The 18,112-nt window shown below is 39.8% G+C and overlaps 2 protein-coding genes across 2 annotated transcripts; one reads left to right on the plus strand and one right to left on the minus strand.

Moving 5' to 3' along the window:
* Window positions 1-1,229: 1,229 nt before the first annotated feature.
* LOC124855226 (COMM domain-containing protein 9-like) lies at window positions 1,230-4,652 on the minus strand. The gene is made up of 6 exons (XM_047344923.1): window positions 4,516-4,652; window positions 3,960-4,076; window positions 3,191-3,330; window positions 2,234-2,268; window positions 1,863-1,966; window positions 1,230-1,745 (listed from the first exon to the last, which is right to left on the minus strand). The coding sequence occupies exons 1-6, from the start codon at window positions 4,597-4,599 to the stop codon at window positions 1,608-1,610; spliced, it is 618 nt and encodes a 205-aa protein (XP_047200879.1). The 5' UTR covers window positions 4,600-4,652; the 3' UTR covers window positions 1,230-1,607.
* A 740-nt stretch (window positions 4,653-5,392) lies between these two features.
* sh3gl3b (SH3-domain GRB2-like 3b) lies at window positions 5,393-17,815 on the plus strand. Its single transcript, XM_047344852.1, has 10 exons — window positions 5,393-5,647; window positions 7,410-7,478; window positions 7,562-7,634; window positions 8,862-9,005; window positions 9,213-9,346; window positions 9,558-9,716; window positions 12,634-12,737; window positions 13,182-13,306; window positions 14,929-14,982; window positions 15,185-17,815. Exons 1-10 carry the CDS (start codon window positions 5,603-5,605, stop codon window positions 15,394-15,396), a joined length of 1,119 nt encoding a protein of 372 aa, XP_047200808.1. The 5' UTR covers window positions 5,393-5,602; the 3' UTR covers window positions 15,397-17,815.
* Window positions 17,816-18,112: the final 297 nt, after the last annotated feature.

Consider the following 18,112-nt stretch of genomic DNA (forward strand, 5'->3'; position numbering starts at 1 on the left):
CAACACCAGCAGCTGACACGGCACCCCAGACCATCACTGACTGTGGGTACTTGACACTGGACTTCTGGCATTTTGACATTTCCTTCTCCCCAGTCTTCCTCCAGACTCTGGCACATTGATTTCCGAATGACATGCAGAATTTGCTTTCATCCGAAAAAAGTACTTTGGACCACTGAGCAACAGTCCAGTGCTGCTTCTCTGTAGCCCAGGTCTGGGGAATGCGGCACCTGTAGCCCATTTCCTGCACACGCCTGTGCACGGTGGCTCTGGATGTTTCTACTTCAGACTCAGTCCACTGCTTCCGCAGGTCCCCCAAGGTCTGGAATCGGCCCTTCTCCACAATCTTCCTCAGGGTCTGGTCACCTCTTCTCGTTGTGCAGCGTTTTCTGCCACACTTTTTCCTTCCCACAGACTTCCCACTGAGGTGCCTTGATACAGCACTCTGGGAACAGCCTATTCGTTCAGAAATTTCTTTCTGTGTCTTACCCTCTTGCTTGAGGGTGTCAATAGTGGCCTTCTGGACAGCAGTCAGGTCGGCAGTCTTACCCATGATTGGGGTTTTGAGTGATGAACCAGGCTGGGAGTTTTAAAGGCCTCAGGAATCTTTTGCAGGTGTTTAGAGTTAACTCGTTGATTCAGATGATTAGGTTCATAGCTCATTTAGAGACCCTTTTAATGATATGCTAATTTTGTGAGATAGGAATTTTGGGTTTTCATGAGCTGTATGCCAAAATCATCCGTATTAAGACAATAAGAGACCTGAAATATTTCACTTAGTGTGCAATGAATCTAAAATATATGAATGTTAAATTTTCATCATGACATTATGGAAAATAATGAACTTTATCACAATATGCTAATATTTTGAGAAGGACCTGTAGTCTGAAAGCCAGGTAGAGAGTCCCTGCTTTTCTGTTAAAGGTATCTTACTCCAAGAATCATTATATGGTGAAATGTCAAGAGCTCTATAGATGTAACAAACTATTCAAGAAACTTTGTGACATTAAATTGCCAAATACATAGCATAATATATAAAGATTTAAATGTAAGGGAGTTTCAGCGTGAACACACCAGGATCAGGAAGTTAATGGTTTAAATGTCTCATCAAGGCTGGAAGGCCTTTTTTGAAACCTGTAAGTCTGTTGGTGTCCATCATTATAAGTGAAGCCTAAACCCCATCAAAATACATTAAAACAGGAGAGGATAAAAAAGATGCATCACTCAAAGGCTCTGACTGTGTTATTAGTTTATTTTCATAACAGTAAAAATGGAACAAAACACATTTACACATGAATGATGTTTGAGTAGAATAATCTATGACATTAAATGTATATACAGAATGTGAAATTATAATTTTTCAAATATTTAATGAATGTTAAAAAATTTAACTTTTCTGGTCTGATCTGCAGCTAAATGAAACAGCAGCAGGTTTTTGTGGTCAGATTCAGCAAAAAAAAAAAAAAAATCATCAGAATGATAAACCTACTGGACCCATTTGGGAAAGAATCTGAACTTCATCCACATTTTCAGGTGTAAACCATGAACAGGAGAAACCTTTAGTCCAGATAAGATACCAGGGGACGACGCTGTGGGTCCACAGAATCATCTCACTTCCCAGCCACCACAGATAGCTGGTCTCTGATACGTCCCAGTCCGTCCAGTATGGTGTCCAGTGACTCCCTGCTCAGCTCCACTGTAACTGTAGAGATCGACTCTCCACCTGCTGACGGACATGGATCCTCCATCTAAAAAGGTATCGCATATGAGACTCATTTTCACGTAATGTATAATTAATGTTTCCATTGATGCAGAAATTCACATGACCTCTGTAGATATTATTATTATGTTATTCAGGTTCTCACCTTCAGCTGAACCAAGCAGGTTGGCAATGCCATCCGACTAACCGAGTCAGAACCAGTTACCAAGTCAACTCTCCAGTCCAGCTCCTTCAGCTGAGGGAGGGAGACTGCAAACACAAACATTTATTTGTTTTCTGTTAGATTATGCACTCATCCATCTGGATACACTTGACTATAACCTGAAAGCAACTCTGCAGCTTCTAATATTGAGTGAAATAAATCCATCTATTTCAAAGGTTTAGCAAAGCTCCAGCGCACCTGATGCCACGCAGTCGTCTCCCAGCACGGAGAGACCAGTGCCAGAAAATTTCCACAAGAGTTAAAACTCAGCTGTCCTCACAAAGACGGTAAAGAGAAGAATAAAGTTTCCTCACCCTGATGACTGAGAGCTTCTGTCCTCCACGCCGAACTGAAAAACAACAGGAGACGTGATGATGTCATCACTCTGAGTCAATCACTAATGTAATTCCTGATCAGTTGAGGATAACTGAGGTATCTGAGACACCGTGATGCATTAATGTGCCGCTCCCAGCGCTGATAAAGAGTAAAACGAATGGCACCTGCAGCAGCAGTAAACTGCAGCGTTCCTACACATTTTCACTTTAAAGTGCCAAACCTTTCCAGACTCAAGCTTTTTCCAGCATTTCTTACAACATTCTGGGCACTTGAGTTCAAAGTGTTAACCTTGAACCTATTCGACTAGCAGTATGATTAAATTATCTGTGGATTTAACAAATAAAGGAACAACAAAATGCTTAAGTAGTCTTTTGGACTGTGATAGGGAGCCACTTCAGTGCTAACTTAAACCAGCTTCATTTTATAATATAAGTCTTGAACTTGAACTCAAATAAGAAAAGGCATATTTTAGACTAAATGCAGGCTGTTTAAAGCACCGTTTGTGAACTTTGGTAACTTTATTTTGTTTATTAAAAAAACCCCAAGATATGGCATTTTTAGTACCCTGGCATTTTAGACCTATTTCAAAAACAACAAGTCCGGTTCAACCTGAATTTAAGTAGTCTATGCAGGCCTATTAAATGGCTAGGCATTAATTAAGTAACTCAAGAAACAAAATCCTGATATTGTTTGATTTAGCAAATTAAAGCATGCCAGATGAATATAAATCAATATGAAAACTGCTACATTAGACTTTTGTGCGTTAGAAAAATGGGAAATGTAAAAAACATGGAAAATCAAAAATCCTTCCAGACTGTTTTTGTTTTTCCATCCTTAACCAGATCTGGAAAATAATCAAAGCAAATTTAACACTTTTCCAAACGTGTCATGACTGCACAGAAGCCCTGACTCTGAGAGGTTTCCATAAGGCTGACCTGTTTTCCAGCAAGATCTTAGTGATCAGGTTCTTCAGATTGGAGTGAAAGGACTCTGGGAAGACTGCGAGGATCTGCTCAGGAGATGTCAGGTTGTAGAAGAGGATATGTTGTGACAGAGTGTGGAGGGACTGGATCAGCTACAGAACAGATGATTGGGGCAGATTTAGGTTAAAATCCAGAGGTAGAAATGTTCCAACACTGTGTTTTTGATGCATATAGCAGAACTGAACATATATGAAGATCTGGGAAGATTTTTATGAATGAACTTTTTTATGAATAATCCAGGATGCAGATTTTTGAAATTTGCATTTAGTTAAAAACCTCTGCTTGTTGTGTAAAAGTGATGTCAAACCAGTAGGTGGTTGTTTAATAAAGTGTGCATCGCGTTTAGTTATTATGGGTGAAATGTTCTCAACTCATCTTGGATGTGTTCATATTTCCCCAAAGAGCAATTAGATTCGCTATATGGTCAGAAAATGAGACACAGTGATATCCATAAAGAAGGAATACAGTTATCCAGGGATCCACAGATCAACAAGTAGATCTGGTAGTGACAGAATCTTATGTCACAATTGATTACATATTAATAATAAATGAAAACATTAAAAGCAACCATCCTAATTAACGTGCAGTGTCATCAACTGCAGATCTGGAACGGGTCAGGTCTGTACTAAGCTCACAATAAAACATGATCCATAACTACTTGCTTTTAACCTCAGTCCTCATAGTGTGGTTGAGCACACAGTTGGACAGGTGTGTGTGTTACCTGGGCAGCCTCTACTGCAGGGACGCTGAATGTGGCTGCAGTGCTTTCTGCCAGCCTCCGGCTCGGAGCCCTGTAGCTCTGAACACAGACATCTCTCACTGCATCTTTAGATGGAGCCTGAAACACAACAAAACAAACAATCATGAGGACACACAGGTGTCCCACCGTCAAAATGTGAAATGAAGACAAACAGGGAAATAACACCATAAAGTGCTGCAGTCATAAAGCCATCATTATATGCACTTTCTCTAAGAATCAAACCTAAAACCAACATTTCTAAAGATAAAACTAACTTAATATGTTTGACCTGTTTAACTTTCCATCTGCAGCAGTTCCTGTTGTCTAAATTACCTTTAACCTCACCTGCAGTGCCTCCGAATGAAAAGCAATTCTAGTCTAAACCAAAAAACATCCGCAGAAAAACTGCTGAGAGCAGATAAAAACGCACAAATAACCCATATTTATATTTTAACCACTTTTTTTAATAGCAAACAGGCGATCATTAAACGTTCCCCATCGAGTCTAAGTTAAACACATTTAAATGAAAGTTTTTTACCTTTAGCAGAAGCTGCAAGTTGGTAAAATCTTCACTGCTCAGCCCAGCAGCCATGTTGACATGTGACGTTGGCGGTGAGGTCATGTGACACAAAGGTGACGCTATGACTGATGGGAACTGAAGTGCAAAACGAGATGTAGGTCATTAAACGTTTAGGTAAACAGGAGAAGAAAACGAATAACATTTTAGATTTGACTAAAACAAAATCAAAACTATTTGGAATTATATGTACAAAATAAAATTAAATACAAACATAAGTAAGAAAAAACATCAGAAAGTAAAAATAAATCTTTGTCAAAACAACAGACAACAAGATTCTAAACTAAAGATAAAAAAACCAAACCTCAGCTACAACAAAAAAAAAAACTTAAGCATAATTAAGCATAGTTTGGACAGAAAAATTACTAAGCTTCAGTGCATACAAAAGTTCTTCGGCAAAGTTTTGTCATACATTCATCCTACTTTAATATGGGTCTTTATATATATATATATATATATATATATATATATATATATATATATATATATATATATATATATATATATATATATATAAATATATATATATATATATTTATATATATATAGTTAATGTTTCTAGCAGCACAAAGACAGTAGATTAAAAATCACACTAGTTGCGAGATAAACTCACCGAAGTTTAATAAAAAACAAACTCAAGAGGATTACTTATTGCAAAGTTTGGAATAAAAGCAGAAAAATACAGTTATAACACATTTGATAACAACAATAAGTGAAGATTTAACACATTTGACAAAGATTTAAGAAATATTCTGTCCTTTGGGCTTTAACCTGAAAATATCCGATTGAGATCATAAACCACGATCTCTCAGAGAGATTAAAATAAAATAACCTGCTTCAAGCTACAAAACTTTCTATGGTGACTTTTTCGTGATAGGTTATCTTATGCGGAGCGATTTCCGGTAAAAATTTCCGGTCCTGGCCTGGTTCTGGTTGCGGAGGTGTGAGCAGGTCGCTGCAGACACTCCCTGCGGGGGGATAAAGCATCTCTGACGGGCTGCAGGCTCTCCGGACCCCAGCAGCAGCTCCGCCACTCGGAGCGGTCGAGATGTCCGTCTCCGGAATGAAGAAGCAGCTCCACAAAGCCAGCCAGGTAAGAGCCCAGCCGAACCGAACCCGATTAAAACGACTGGTGCTTCAGTGTCTTGGCCCTCGCGTTCGGTTCAGCGAGTCACTGCGACACAAGGCCTGATTCTGGTCTCCACCTGAAAAGCTACTCCTCAGGAATGATGCAGGACTGGAGATTCTATTTATCTGTTTGCTGCGGAAACATCTGAGTTTACTGCAGGCTGCAGATTGCACTTTGTTTGGCACGTAATTACAGCTTAAACATTAATTATCACTAAGAGAGGTTAGGAGTTAATTCATCTCTAAAGGTTGGATGGAGCAGAAGACTTTTATAAAGCTCTGGTTCAGGTCTAACAAGGCCTTATAAACTTTTCCTCTGCAGAGATCTGAACTTGGTGATTCACCAAAATAATACAATCTGCCTATATAAATAATAAGAAAACAACCAGAACTGCAGAAGATCGACGCTTTTCCTGAGTTTCCAGGTCATAGTTGATCTGGTTAGCTGCAGTTTTAATCATCCTAAAATAACATTTAGCAAACTTCATTCCCAAGAGAAAAGTTCTCCAAATTCTAACAAACGTCTGGGAACACTTTGGTGGATGCTCCGATTACACCTGATCTTGACAAACCTCGCTGGTCCTTAATCTATCTTAGTGTTAATGTTTCTGCCTCATTTTACTCTCTAAGCACTCTGTTTGAGTGTGCAGCTTCATCAGTTTAGCATTTGTGATTATTTTCTCAATACAATGCATTAGTTGAGACAGTTTGTGTGATGCTCCAGCAGTTCTCAATCCTAATTTGGGAAGATTTTCCCCCTTTCTCCATCTTCAGAGCCAAATATCCTTAAAGGATTCAGTGATTTTGATTAAAAAAAAACCTTTGTGCATAGAGGTAAGAAACCCCTGCTGGGTGACTTTTAACTTCTCAGGCAGCTTTAAGAAACCCCTCAGGTCTCTATCAGTAGTAAATCCATATTTTCAACACAGTCATCTTCTGCATCCTGAAATGTATCCTGAAACTGTATTCCACCTGAAGCCAAATATGAACTCTGCAGCCGAGTTGTTTAAACATGAGCTTATTTCATATGTTCGGGAAGAGGAGTCTGTGTTTCAGCTGGATCTCTGGGAAACACCAACCGGACTGAAGGCCCACATCTGTGGTGGGATGGGAGAACATCAGCTTCTATGGCTTCAGAAGATGAAAAGAAGGTTTTGGATTTTTTGGACTGACGTGCTCCTATAAATTTACTTTGTTCTTCTGAGAACTCCAATGATTTTCATAGAACCAATTGTGCTACTCTTCTATGGGTGCAAATGTGTATATTTATTGTACTTGTAGGTCTGTGTTCTGGTTGGTCCTCTTTGAGTTGCAGTTTGATCCAGAGGGCCGATGGATTTTAAATGTAGGTTTCTGCTTTGTAACCTGGGTTCTGCCAGGATCTGTCTTCTGTTGGAAATGTTGGAGCATCATGAGGAAGAAAGTCTGCTGAGCTGCTGAAGTCTGGGAGCAGGATGAACACAGATTCCCCTGAAGAACTGCTGCAATAAGTGTCTAGAGTTCATTAATGGTTAAAAAAGCTTTGTTGATAGAAGCAAAGAAAGTTTTAAAAATATAAATACCTGCATCAAATGCCAAATTATTTTCTAGTTTCTGTATTATGGGAAACTGGTCAGAAAAGACACTGAATGTCTTTGTGCTTCTGTTTGTAGAAGAAATATGTAAAACAAGGTTTTGGTTTATTTCAGAAAACTCTAAAAATGCTTTAATATGATTTACTCCTGCAGTTTCTGAACGAGCGTCTGATGGGAGCTGAAGGAACTAAGCTGGATGAAGATTTCCTGAAGATGGAGAAGGTGGGTTACATGACTCATAAGCACTGAAAGCCTTCCTTAGAGCACACTGAATGAATGAACCTCTTCCTGTGTGTGTTCATCAGACTGTCACAGTGATCAACGTTCTGCTGGCTGAGCTTCTGTCCAGAACCACAGACCTTCTCCAGCCAAACCGAGGTACTGCCTAGAAAACAACAGAGAGGCCTGACCACCATCAAGCCAACAAACATCTGAACCAGTACAGAACATGGAGACCATAACGCATTTAACCTGATTAAATTTGATAAGATAAAATCCTGTTTATTTCAGATAGATTGTGATGGAAATTAGCTGGCTGCAAAATTTAAAGCTAACAAGTGAATCTTTGGGAGGGTGTGGGATCAGACATTATGCGGAATATATTCCATACCTATAATATCCACCCATCTCTAATCCTGATTTGGGTCCAAGTCAGTATCCATGGAAAGAAGAGGATCCTCATTTAAAAAAAAATATGTGTCTGGAAATCATTGAAGCAATTAAAAAGTTCTTCCCAGAAATATTAGAAGGGCGTTGCATGTTTCTCCATCTCCAGAGCAGAACATCATAAAACTGTTTAAGGAATCTGGAGGAATTACTTTGAGCAAGCCTAAGATGAAGGACCAAAAAACTAATAGAACCACCTGGACAAGGGAATACGTTGGGGAACCCTTGTCCAGTTCTGCAGTATGGAGTTACATTCAGAAACTTTACTGTGCCAAAAAGAAGCCTTTTGTTGAAATTTCTAGAGGTGGCGTCCACTTCTTTGGCTCAAAAGCATCTGGGATGGAGCATTAGACAGTGGGATTGTGGTCCGAGGGATCAGTATTCTAGACACGGAGTGATGACAATTTTAAACATTCTGCCTGTTGTCAGCAGCCAGTCTCTGCAACCAGGCTCTACAATGGTAGTGTTGTATTTATATCATCAGCAGAGCTCTGTTCCATTTCTGTGAGGGAAGCATTAATTCAGAAAGGTCCAGCAGAGATATTGGAGGAACATATGCAGCCTTTAGGACCACATCTTTTCCATGGACCTCCATGCATTTTCACCACAACAATGGAAAAGCACATTCTGCAAACAACCCAAAGGAATGGCTGAGGAAGAAGGTACGGCTGCTGGACTGGTCTGCCTCCTGCACCTTAAGACATGCTTGCAGGAAGAACGAGACAAACAAACGACTGAAGCTCTTTATGACCTGGTGTCCTCAGTGACAGAGATGTTGGGAGAAGTAAGGGGGACATTACAAATGGGGGGGAAACTGCACTGAAACAGCTTTTTCTGGAATATGCTGCATCCTCAAAGGCTAGAATTTGAGATAAAGCTGTTGAGACAAATTAAGACAAATTGAAAAAATTAAACTGAAGCATCTTTGTGTCTCTGTAGCCTACAGAGCTAAACTGAGCATGCTCAGCACAGTGTCCAGGATTCGAGGACAGGCGAGGACAATGGGATACCCGCAGACAGAAGCAATGCTGGGGGAGTGCATGTTGTTCTACGGCCAGGAGCTCGGAGCAACCTCTGAATTTGGTACCATGCGTTTCTCTGAAACTGTGTTAGATTTGTGTCCTTTAAAACAGATGTTTGAGACACCAGCAGAGTTGTTGAAACTTCTGCAACTTGTTGTGTTTGAACTCTCAGCTTCATTTTATTGTATCTTTGTCATTTTGGAGACACTTGCCTTGACTCTCCTGCTGTTTTTCTGTATGGTCGTCCTCTCCCTCGCCTCCCGTTCAGGTGGCGCTCTGATGGCCGTGGGTGTAGCTCTGCAGCAGGTCAGTCAGACCAAAGATATTCTGGATGTCAGCATCAAACAGACATTCATTGATCCTCTGCAGGAGCTCCAACGGTCGGAGATGAAGGAGATCAAGGTGAGCCAGCATGAAATCTCAGCTGGTACCTTGGTTCGAACTAAATTATATAAACTCATCAGTTATTGGAGGGAGGGAGATTACTGATCCTTTGCATTTTTGAACTGTTGAACTTGGATAAAAATCCGTTTATGTGAAATATCATGAAGTCTAACGTTTAAGATTATACATTTACTCTTTCTGATTTCTTGTTTTCTTGTTGCTTCCTCAGTACCAGCTAAAGAAGGTCAATGGCCGCCGGCTAGATTTTGACTATAAGAAGGGACGAAGAGGAAAAGTGGCAGCAAAGGAGCTTCATCTGGCATGGGATAAGTTTATCACGTCTAAAGAGTTGGCTGAGAGGAGCATGTTTGTCCTGCTGCAGAGTGACGTGAGTTAGAAACCAGGTGTAGTGTTTTTTTAAGCTCTTACTGTTGCTGCTGATCCCTGATCAGCTCTAATTGTGTTCCACCTGTACAAAAGAACACTTTAAGAAATATTTACAGGAAGTATGGGACTAATTGGAATCAATACCTCTTCATGGCTTGGTTTCCTCGATGCCAGATGGTGTTTCAGAGAGACGTGCTGCACTGAAACAACTTTTTCTGGACTGCGCTACATCCTGACACGAAGCTGATCAGAGAAAAAACTCTTTTCTGCAATTTATATCTTCCAAAATTTCCAACCATTATAATTCTGCTCTAAGTTTCAAAAAGCAAATAAGTCATTTTTATAGTTGGAATTTAAAACAATTGTTAAAAAGAATTTTCTAGTTTCTAGTTATTTAATAATGCAATCTAGTTCAGTTATTATTCCAACTGGTGAAATAAAATCGAAGGAAATCCAGCAGACTGCATTAAGTCAGTGACTTTTCAGAAATAACTCATACTGGGCATGCATGTGACGACAGATGACGGGAAAACTCCCCTTTAACCGGAAGAATCCTCCAGCAGAACCAGAACCTGACTCAGTGCCACGACTGACTGGGGGGTTAAGAAAACAGAGCTTGGATCTGTGTCATTGGTTGTTATGGTGATTCCCTCCTTTTTCTTTGGAGCCCACAGGACCTCTTTTTTTTTTATCAGACAGGCAGGTGGCAACTAAGACAAGAATTAAGGGGAAAACTACATGGTCTTGAAGAAATAGTGGCCTCACATGTAGATTTATGCGTATTTACCGTGTTTCATGTTGGAAATGTTGCAGGTTAAAGAGGTCTGCTAATTCCAGTTTATACAGAAAATATTCAGAGCTAAGTTATGATGGGAGTGATTTAGAGTTTGGATGCGTTCTCTCTGCACTCTGGGCTGATTTGATAAAAAACTGTAAGTCCTACAGCAGTGAAAGCAGACAGAAATACCTTTGTTTCGATATGTAAACTGTACATGTGGAGAAACTCTGAGCATGAAAGTGGTTTAAACCAAAAAAGCTTCTGAATAGTTTGTGTGTGACATCATCACACTCTAAGCTGAACCTTCTGTAGTAAAAATCATCAAACCTAAGCTGGTTTTGTTTAAAAATGATCAAAGCTTTTTTTTTTTTTTACTTAGATTTTTATTGATTGATTAACTTTTCTCAAACAGAGATAGAACAGAACAGTTGTCGGCATTAGATACTATTGAGAGTCAAACAGAAAAAACAAGTGGATAAATGTATGAAATATGATTCACAATTGACTCTTTGGAGCAGCTTACAACATTTCAGAAGAGCAAGAAACAATTTTCAGTTGTTGAGCTCGAGGAATCTATTCCATTTGTACCATCTTTTTTTAAATAAAATTCAGATTGTAATCTCAGCATAAATGTTAGTCTTTCCATTTAGTGTATTTCCGCCGTCAGTTCCAGCCAGTCCTTAAGCGTCAGTGTTTCAGGTTGAAGCCATCTATGAGTGATCATTTTTTTTGGCGCTGGCACTAAAGATTTTTAATAGATTTGTCACTCGCATCCAGACCGTCAGGAGTGAGTCCTATTAATAATGACATGGAGGGGTGCTGAAGTTTAAGATCCAAAATCGACTCAATTTTTCCCAAAACATCCGCCCAGTAAGTCTTAATTTTTGTATATGTCCAAAAGATGTGGGTGTGGTTTGTCTCATTGTCCCCGCAACCTCTCCAACATTTAGATGCGTTGGAATTTTTATAAAACTGTTGCTGTGGTGTTTTAATGAAACATAAAAAATTTTTCCAACTGAACTCAACTGAAGCCCAACTTAAGAGGAAGTTGAGGCAGCAGATTCACACATATTATCTATCCCATTGTTCTTGCGATATTTCAATTTTCAACTCTTTCTCCCATCTTTTCTTAACATAGTGTGTTGACATTCCCTTGGTACTCAACAATCCCTGATAGAGTTTAGAAATGATAGATCTACATGGCTAAGAGTAAGCCTGAGAGACTAGTCGAATTATCTCATTGCACTCTGAGACAGGTTCTTTCAATATTGTTGCAGGTATCTAAAAAAAAAAGTCTCCTTTTTCTAAGTCACTTTTTTGTTGAAGTGCTTAAAAATTGGGTAAAGTATTTTTATCCAGTACCTTGCAATATGCCGTTATTCCTCAGTGTGACCAAGTTTTAAAGGTTGACTCGAACTGGTTGGGGGTAAAGTCAGAGTCAAAAGCAGCCTACCTGAGAATTCGTATTTGGTTGAACAACTTTAGTTCCCTCACCATTTCAAACCAGGTAATTAGGGTAAATGATACCAATGGGTTTAGATTTCTTTGACATGCTGTTGCAAGTTTCTGATCCCCAATCAAAGCCTGTATTGGGATTGTTCCACACATGTTTTCCTTTTCTTTCCATTTAGCCTCACAAATATTCTCATACCACTGTATTACTGTTTTAAGTTGAACTGCTAGATAATAGACGCGGAGATTTGGGAGAGACGGGCCCCCTTTTTTCTTTTCTGATCATGAGAGTACTGTATTTAATGCTGGGAATCAAAGCTTTTGAAATTATAATTGACTCGGGTAAGGACCAACTTTCTTTGTGCCGTTTAAACTTTGAATGGTTTGGCTGAGCTGAACAAAGCTATAAACAGGGCTGGGTTTTCTTACTCCTTTGACCAAATCCCATTAAAGTCTGTTCGCAGTATTTAGGTTACTTTCTAGATCCTGAAAGATGTCGCAGCCTGAAGATGTGTGACACCTTTTTTATGTGGCCCTTTGTCTGATTAACACTTATGACACAAAGGAGAACATAAAGTGGAAATGAGGAGTTACACATGATTCACGCATGTAGTGAAGCAGTTATTCCTCACACACATCATCCTCAGGAAGCCGTCCGACCGATCCGTTCTGACGCTTTTCCCTGCAGGTGGATCGGATTGGCCAGCTGGATGCTCTGATAGCTGCTCTGCTCGACTACCACTGCAATGCCCAACGCATCCTGCTGGGTCTCCAAGGCGACCTGCAGGCCAGGTGAGTCTGGCTTCAGCTTCAGACCTCAGAATCATCATGCTGTGTTAGAGCTGTTCTCGGCTGATTCACATTTGAGCTGTTATATTTAGTCTGAAAGCTCGAGAACATTGCAGAAGGCTTAGTGGGACACAATCAGAACATAGAAAATAAATTTTAGTCTCTGAGATGTTTGTGAAGATCTTGGTCTAAGATTGAGTGATTACTAAACCCAACCTTCAGCCATCTCCTGAGATAAAAAGTTCTAAATTCATACATAAAAAAACTGTTCAGTTTGTTCTATTATTAAGTTTTAACAGTGTTGAATCATGACTTTTATTGATTCTTCTTCCACATCTGGTTATCAGAACCATCAGAATCAATCTGTTGAATCTGTCTTTGGATAACCTTTGACCTCTCTCTTACATTTCCCTTTAAATTTGTTGTGTATCCTGTGTTGTACGTCAGGTTAACTGCTGCCAGTAACAAACCAGCACGACGGTTCAGATCCAAAAAGATCCAAGTCGGAGACGACCACAGCGGTACCGTTGGGTTTTACCACCAGCTGTCAGCTGCAGCTCCTCGGTCCTCAGGTCTCTCCCAGAAACGTCCTGCATGTTGAACCTTCTCAAAGAAGGCGCAAACATGAGTGGAGATCAACTGTCTGAATCTGAACAAAATCAAAACATGAATTCTTCAGATTCTGGTTCTGACAAACAAACTGATCGGATCAGCTGTGAAGAACTTCTCAGTTAGGTTAAAGCTTGTATTCCACTTCAACAAAGTGAGATAGTAATACACATCACATCCTGTTTAGATGACTGCAGTTCTCTCCATCCAGGCCTTAATCAGTCGTCACCAAGATGTCTTCAGAACGCAGAACCTGGAGCTCTGACCTCCCTACACTGGTTTCCAGTCCATTTCAGGATCCAGTTAAAATGTGTCCCACAAACCAGCTGCTGCTGAGCATTCCCCGATCCAGAACCAGAGGGCACTATCTTTCCCACTGGAGTCGCTCAGACTGTTGATCATCTTAAATCCCTCCTTAAAACCTTTTTAATCTAGTGGAGTCTTGGCTTCTGTTTAAGCTGATTAATTTATTTTATTTTGGTAGTATTTTATTGTATTTTTATTATTCTAAACTATTGTTTTGAATTTACTCTTTGCAAAGCATTGGGTCAATGAAGCACTTTGAAATGTACCATGTACATATTGTAGTAAGTAGGTTCTTTGTTCGAATCCAGATCATGCCCTTTCTGAATGAAGTTTGCAGGTTCTCCGTTTCCATACTTGAGTTCTCTCTGGGTGCTCCGGCATCCTCCCACAGTCTGAAAATACACACAGTATGTTAACCTGTCTCTAACTTCCTTTTAGGAGTAACATTGACCAGATAAGTGGGTATAGATGGTTGAATGGATTAAAATCCTAGAAATCAGCCATAACATTATGACCACTGACAGATTATCTGGTTCCAGCTGATGGGATACATCAGGCAGCAGGTGAACTTTAGCATTTCAGTTAAAGCAGTAAAAATGTTCAGTGTGAGGATCTGAGGGACTTTAACAAGAACCACAGCGTGGAGGTGAAATGATTGGGTCAGAACATCTCCTCGCCCTCTGTGGGATGCTCACAGTCTGCAGAGCTCCAAGGAAGAACAGAAAACAAGAACAAGAGATGGGGTCATGGCCAGCCAGGGATTAGTGATGCAAACGGAGGGTGAAGTCTGACCCGCATTTTATAATCAAATATAAAAACTGGTGTAGTCCAGTAGGTTCTAACAGTGCAGAATCAGAACAAAGGGTATCAAGTTTGTGGCTGCAGACCACTGTCCATTCTGACCCGCATCCACCAGGTGCCTGTGCTTCTGACGTTGCAATGCATGGAACAGTGGAGCTCCAGTCTGATGCACCATATGTTGAATGCGTGTGTGTCTCCTACCCGACTGCACCACACTGCGTAATGGGGAGACGGGAAGCCGACAGGGGCAGCGTGGTGCTTTGGGTCAGTGTTCTGCTGGGAAAACTTTGGAGCCAGAAAGCACGGCAGACTTTCAGGGTCCACAGGAGACCACAAGGAGATGGGTTGGGACTGTTACAGGCAAATGTTAAGGTTTTAACAGGTTCTAATGTTAAGGCTGTTGTGTGTATGTCTTCTAGGTACCGTGCAACTTGGAAAATGTAAATCTTATTTCTGTTTTCATCCAATCTGCATTCAGGTAAACAGTTCATGGTGGTACCATCCAAACCGGGCAGCCCCATCTCCAGTTATGGTGAGAAAACCCCAGGTTTCAAACTGGTGCCAGTTCATTCTGAGGTTCCATATTCATCCACTTTGACACTCTCAAATAAAGTCGAGTTTTCTTTTTTTCTGAGAAATTTGAGTGTTTTCACCTGGTTTGAATCCAACATTCAGAAGCAAAAGGCATTTTACTGTCTGACGAGCTCTCTTCTGTTCCTCTGATTTTCTCTCAGTTGACTGTGGGCTGGTCCTGAATCAGCCCTGCTGCCGGGCGATGTACTCCTTCATGCCGAACCGTGAGGGCGAGCTGGACTTCAACGAGGGAGACATCATCATTCTCACGGGTCAGGTTGAGTCCAACTGGTACGAGGGCACGCTCGGGGACCGATCCGGGCTTCTTCCTGTCAGCTATGTGGATGTGCTGGTGCCTCTGCCGTTGCCATGATGACGTCCCACCAGACTCTGGAGTCAGATATTAGATCTGACTTCTCATAATATGCAAGTTTCTAAGCTTCTTTTTGCACTTTTCAATAAGTGAATGAGTCTGTAATAAAAAGAAACAGGGTCAAAGTCTCTGCAGCTACGGGGAGTCTTCAGGAATATCTTGTTTATTCCCTTTTTGTTCCTTTATTTTTCAGTTCAATTCAATAATAAAAAAAATTAATCCCAAAGGGAAATTAAATGTTGTTATTGCTCAAATTATAAAGATTTCTCCAAGAGCTGCTGTAGCTCTGGGTAGGAAGGATCTCTGGTAGCGTCTGTCTTACAGCAGATCTAAAAAAGCCTCTGACTGAAGACACAAGGATGCTCAGGGTTCTCCATAATATTCTTCATTTTATGAAGAGTCCTTCATAAACGACATTTTATGAAGTACACAAAGAAATAAATGACATCACATAAAGCCTGGTGTTGGTACATAAATTCCTACCACACCTGGTTTCATGCTCGGTTTTTTGTCCTCAGAGATACAACTTCTACAAGTTTTCAGGTTTTGTCTTAGAATAATATGGCCTTCAATGTAAAGTGACTTAAATCCCTGAAATACATAGAAAAAAGTAAACCAACATTTAGAAGCTGTGTGTGAAAAACTAAGTCCACCCCATGATCCAGCAGTTGGTGGAACCACCTTCAGCAGGAATGACTCTCATCTGTTATTTTGTTCTAAATTAATCAGCCTATTGCATTGTTGTGGAGGTAGTTGGGCTCACACTTCTTCCAGCATTGCTTCAGTTCATTAAGGTTTGCAGAGATTTGTTTCTGCACAGTTCTCTCAAGGTCCCTCCACAGCATTTCAAACAAGTTGAGGTCTGGACTTTGACTGGGCCATTCCAACACCTTGATGCTTCTCTTATTTGGCCTCCTGGGTTAGATTTGTGGCTGTGTTTGGGATTATATTAATGTTGTTTAATCAGTTTGGGCCAGGCTTCAGCTGTTGGACAGTTGGTCTCACACTTTGGTATACACAGGAGTTCATGGTTGACTCGCTGACTTCAAGGCCTGGGTCTTTGTCCTGGGGTCATGTTCACTCCTTAGAAGATTCACAGTTGTCTTAAATGTGTTGAACTTGTGAATAATGTTTCTCTCTTTAGATAGATGGACTTCAAATAGATTGAAAATGACCGTATAACTCTTCTGAGATTGATGGACAGCAGCAGTTGCTCCTCTAAGATCAATTGATGTCTTTCCTTCTTGGTAATGTGTTAATGCACAATATGCTCTCTAGCAGCAAACCACTAAGGCCCCTGCTTTTATAGATGTGATAACACTGATGTGATCAGCAGCATCTGGCTTAATCTTTTCTTCTGAAACCCTGTGATGGCAGCAAGCGTGTTCTCTTTCCACAGATGGTCTTTCTGTTTTAGTTTAGTTTCTGTTAAATAAATATTCACATTTTTATGCATTTCAAAGTTTCTGAGCAATGAGACTTTGGGGAAATCTTGTAAAAATCAGACCAACAGTAAACTCTTTAGTTTGTTTTATTTATTTCAAGCATATTCACATTCATTCTCCACCATACACATTCACATGGTTATTTGCTTGAAAGTTGAGGAAGCATTTAGACAAAACCACATTAAAAAGGGTTGGTAAGGTAAATAAATCAGCTTCTGTTCTTAGGACCTCTGGGTGATTTGCTGTGATTTTCTTGCAGTCCTCAAGTCACTGAAATGTCCCTGTGAACATAATGCACATAACTGTAATTTGTGAATGTTGTCTTCTCTGCTCTAAAGTGCTCACCGTGTCTTAAGTATTTATTTATTTATACTCTGTCACCTTATCTAGTTTAACTGCATTTTTTTTGTTTGCACTACATCCTATGAGGTGTTTAAAGTTGAAAGCACACGTACAAGAATGAAGTATCAGGTCAGTTCTGCACAGGCTAAAATCAGGGAAACTTGTGGTTCTGTTGATTGTAAAGGAAACTAAATCCAAGAGCTGTTCAATAATTTAATTTTGCTTTAAAGTCTGAATAAGCTAAAATAGTCCATTTAGAGCCAGAAACTGTATATGAATCATGCAATAATCTTCAGTGTAGTTACTGAAATGGTGAACTGTCCCTTTAATAGAAAGCTACATAATGTATGTTCGTTGTAGTAGATCTGTTTTGTAGATTTGTTTTACACTAAATAAGTTAGATCACATGACTAGCAGATTATTATGGTGTTGGTTATTGTTCATATGGAGGAGACAAAGCAGAGAACTGAAGAGAAAAAACAATGTTTTATTTTCTCATTCTTGGTAAAGTAAAAAAAAAAAAATCTGATGAACATCTTTCTTTGTTATATGTATTCTTTAAAGTTCTGCAGCTTGTCAGTAGAAAATCATTTCTTCATGGACATTTTAATAAAGGTTGAAATACACTCTCAGGTATGTGGTGATTCTTAATAACCTTAATAAGTCTATTTGTGTATTTTAAATTCTTATTTATTTACTGGACAGAACCAGCATAGGTCAAAATTGCCTTTTCTTTGTTCCCCTTAGCTTTTTTGTACTTTCTTGTAAATCTGCTGCAACCATAAACTCAGGACTGATTGATATGAATTATCTTTTTGTATTTTACCAGAATACAATATATTTTACAGAATACCAAATCAATAGCTTTTTTTTGACAGGCTGCTGATAAAGTGCAACAAAAGTAAGGACAACTCAAATCAATGATCTCT

The sequence above is a fragment of the Girardinichthys multiradiatus genome, chromosome 2 (assembly GCF_021462225.1).
Source record: "Girardinichthys multiradiatus isolate DD_20200921_A chromosome 2, DD_fGirMul_XY1, whole genome shotgun sequence".
Lineage (NCBI taxonomy): Eukaryota > Metazoa > Chordata > Actinopteri > Cyprinodontiformes > Goodeidae > Girardinichthys > Girardinichthys multiradiatus.

Coding starts and splice junctions, on each gene's coding strand:
- sh3gl3b (XM_047344852.1), top strand. CDS start 5,603: ATGTCCGTCTCCGGAATGAAGAAGCAGCTCCACAAAGCCAGCCAG. Junction 9,347..9,557: donor CGGAGATGAAGGAGATCAAG/GTGAGCCAGCAT, acceptor TTGCTTCCTCAG/TACCAGCTAAAGAAGGTCAA. Junction 9,717..12,633: donor TTGTCCTGCTGCAGAGTGAC/GTGAGTTAGAAA, acceptor TTTTCCCTGCAG/GTGGATCGGATTGGCCAGCT.
- LOC124855226 (XM_047344923.1), bottom strand. CDS start 4,599: ATGACCTCACCGCCAACGTCACATGTCAACATGGCTGCTGGGCTGAGC. Junction 2,269..3,190: donor AAGATCTTGCTGGAAAACAG/GTCAGCCTTATG, acceptor GTTGTTTTTCAG/TTCGGCGTGGAGGACAGAAG. Junction 1,967..2,233: donor AGAAGCTCTCAGTCATCAGG/GTGAGGAAACTT, acceptor TTGTGTTTGCAG/TCTCCCTCCCTCAGCTGAAG.